General features: G+C 43.6%; 1 protein-coding gene across 1 annotated transcript in view; it reads right to left on the bottom strand.

The window, feature by feature from the left end:
• Positions 1–1,904, bottom strand: part of TCFL5 (transcription factor-like 5 (basic helix-loop-helix)) — a 21,908-nt gene extending 20,004 nt beyond the window's left edge. Inside the window, exon 1 of the mRNA XM_011934544.1 lies at positions 1,899–1,904. Within this exon, the coding sequence (XP_011789934.1) occupies positions 1,899–1,904 (6 nt within the window). The remainder of the gene's footprint in view (positions 1–1,898) is intronic.
• Positions 1,905–2,864: the final 960 nt, after the last annotated feature.

Genomic DNA, 2,864 nt, shown 5'->3' with positions numbered 1-2,864 from the left:
CCACTGCACTCCAGCCTTGCAACAGAGTAAGACTCCTTCTAAAAAAAAAAAAAGAATGATTGCAGACATTTTTTCAGGAATAATGCGAGTCCGAACACGGTGGAATCACAGCTTTGAAGTGCTGAGGGAAAGGGAAAGTTCACTGACGCTGTCAGGCATCTGTATTCACAAGCTGTGTGTCTGTGAATCCAACCAAGGGTCGAAATCCTCAGAACAGAAAATTCCTTCTGTACTGAAATGTGCAGACTGCTCCTCCCTGTCATTGTTCCTTAAACAATATGGTATAACAAGTATTTATTTAGCATCTACGTTGCATTAGGTATTATAAGTAATCTCGGTATGTATATATTTTAGTAACAGGGTCTCACTCTGTCTCCCAGACTGGAGCGCAGTAGTGCAGTTACAACTCACTGCAGCCTTGACCTCCTGAGCTCAACCGATCCTCCTGCATGACTCTCCCGAGTAGCTGGGAGCACAGGTACACACAACCATACCCTGCTAATTTTTATTTTATTTTATTTTTTGTAGACATGGGATCTTACTATGTTGCCCAGACTGGTCTTGAACTCCTGGCCTCAAGTGATCCTCCTACCTCAGCCTACCAAAATTACAGCGATTACAGGTGTGAGTCATCATGCTCGCCCCTACAGATGGTTTAAAGTGTATGGAAGAATGTGCATAGGTTATATGGAAACACGATGACATTTTACATAAGGGGCTTGAACATTCATGGATTTTGGTATCCATGGGGGGTACTGGAACCCATCCCACACGGCTACTGAGGGATAACTGTAATTCTGTACCCAGCAAAGATATTTTTCAAAAACAAAGGCAAAATAAAGACTTTTTTGAACTTACAAAAGCTAAAATAATCCATCACTAGCAGACTTGCACTATAGAACATGTTCAGGAAGTCCTTCAGACAAAAGGAAGGTGAGACTGGATGTAAGTCACAGTCTCCACAGAAGAATGAAGAGACTGGATGAGTTAAAGCTATTTATTATGAGCCTTAGCACAACCACTGCAATACAACAACAAAGAGTGATAGCTGATAAGTCGATAAAGGAGAGAAAATGGAATCAAACTCTCAAAGGGGCAGAAAGTGAGATACGATTGTGCCACTGCGCACCAGCCTGAATGACGGAGACCTTACCTCTAAAGTAAATAAATAAATGATACAAAATTTTAAAATACAAGAGGCAGGAAAAAGAAAAACAGAACAAAGAGCACATGGGACAAATAGAGAATAAATAGCAAGATAGCAGATTTAAATCCAATCAAAAAATCACGTAAGATGTAAAAGGTTTAAACACATCAATGAGAAAGCAGAGACCAGAATGGATAAAAAGTCAGACCTTGGAGGCTGGGCGTGGTAGCTCACGCCTGTAATCCCAGCAGTCTAGGAGGCTGAGGTGGGCGGATCATGAGGTCAGGAGATCAAGACCATCCTGGTTAACATGGTAAAACCCTCTCTGTACTGAAAAATATAAAAAATTAGCCAGGCATGGTGGTGGGTGCCTGTAGTCCCAGCTACTTGAAAGGCTGAGGCAGGAGAATGGTGTGAACCCAGGAGGCAGAGCTTGCAGTGAGCGATCACACCACTGCACTCCAGCCTGGGTGACAGAGCAAGACTCCATCTCAAAAAAAAAAAAAAAATTCACAGCGCGACGGTAGTGGTGCATTCCCAGCGTTGGGCTGGCCTCCACTGCCCCTGTCACCACGGGTCCCCTATAGCAGTCAGCACACTGCCCCTCCCCCACCTGCAGCCACTAATCTCCTTCCTGAGTCCAGGAGTTTGCCTAGGCTGGGCCTTCCGTGTTAATGGAACCATGCAATATGTGGTCTTTAAGAGATTTATTTTTGCAATCTTGAAATAATTCCTGTACTTAACCTCTCACCCACATTCCCATCTCACACAGTAGTTAGTTGTCTGTTCTCTGTCTAGACATTAGGACATTTAAAGGCCTGTGACTTGCACGTCGTCTTCTAAGCCAGGTCTTAATCTTTCGCTCATTTCATCACAGTTTAGACACAGGCCAATATATTACAATGATTCAGCAATCGGCTATGAAAGTTCAACCATGCAAAGGTAAACTCACACACGTATACATGAAAATAATATATCAGTTTTGGGCAAAACATCAGGTTTCAGAAAACAATACCAAGGAGGAAAGCATGGACTTAAAACTCTCAGGGACATGGCAACAGAAGTCATCTAAAGTAAAACAGAGAGAGAAGGCTAAGTGAGCAGAGCATCAGTGAGCTGTGGGGCCGTTTCAAGCAGTGTGATTTGAAGCCCCCTGGGGGTGCAAGGATGTGGAGAAAGACATTTTAAGAAGTAATGATTGACAGGTGAGGTGGCTCACGCCTGTAATCCCAGCACTTTGGGAGGCCGAGGCAGGCAGATCCCTTGAGGTCAGGAGTTCAAGATCAGCTTGGCCAATATGGTGAAACCCCCATCTCTACTAAAAATATAAAAAATTAGCCGGTTGTGGTGGCATGTGCCTGTAATCCCAGCTACTCAGGAGGCTGAGGCAGAAGAATTGCTGGAACCCGGGAGGTGGAGGTTTCAGTGAGTAGAGATTGCGCCACTGCACTCCAGCCTAGCAGACAGAGCAAGACTCTGTCTCAAAAAACAAAAACAAAACAACAAAAAAAGTAATGATTGAAAAGTTTTTAAAACTACAAACCTACAGACCCAAGAAGTTTAACATATCTCGAACACAAGAAACACGAAGGAACTACACAAAGACGGAAAGCAAATTGCTTTATTTATGTATTTATTTTTTGAGATGGAGTCTTGCTCTGTCTCCCAGGCTGGAGTGCAATGGCATGATCTCAACTCAGCACAACCTCTGCCTCCC

This window comes from Colobus angolensis, unplaced genomic scaffold (genome assembly GCF_000951035.1).
Source record: "Colobus angolensis palliatus isolate OR3802 unplaced genomic scaffold, Cang.pa_1.0 Scaffold136, whole genome shotgun sequence".
Lineage (NCBI taxonomy): Eukaryota > Metazoa > Chordata > Mammalia > Primates > Cercopithecidae > Colobus > Colobus angolensis.
This window is presented reverse-complemented; position numbering and strand designations above follow the sequence as displayed.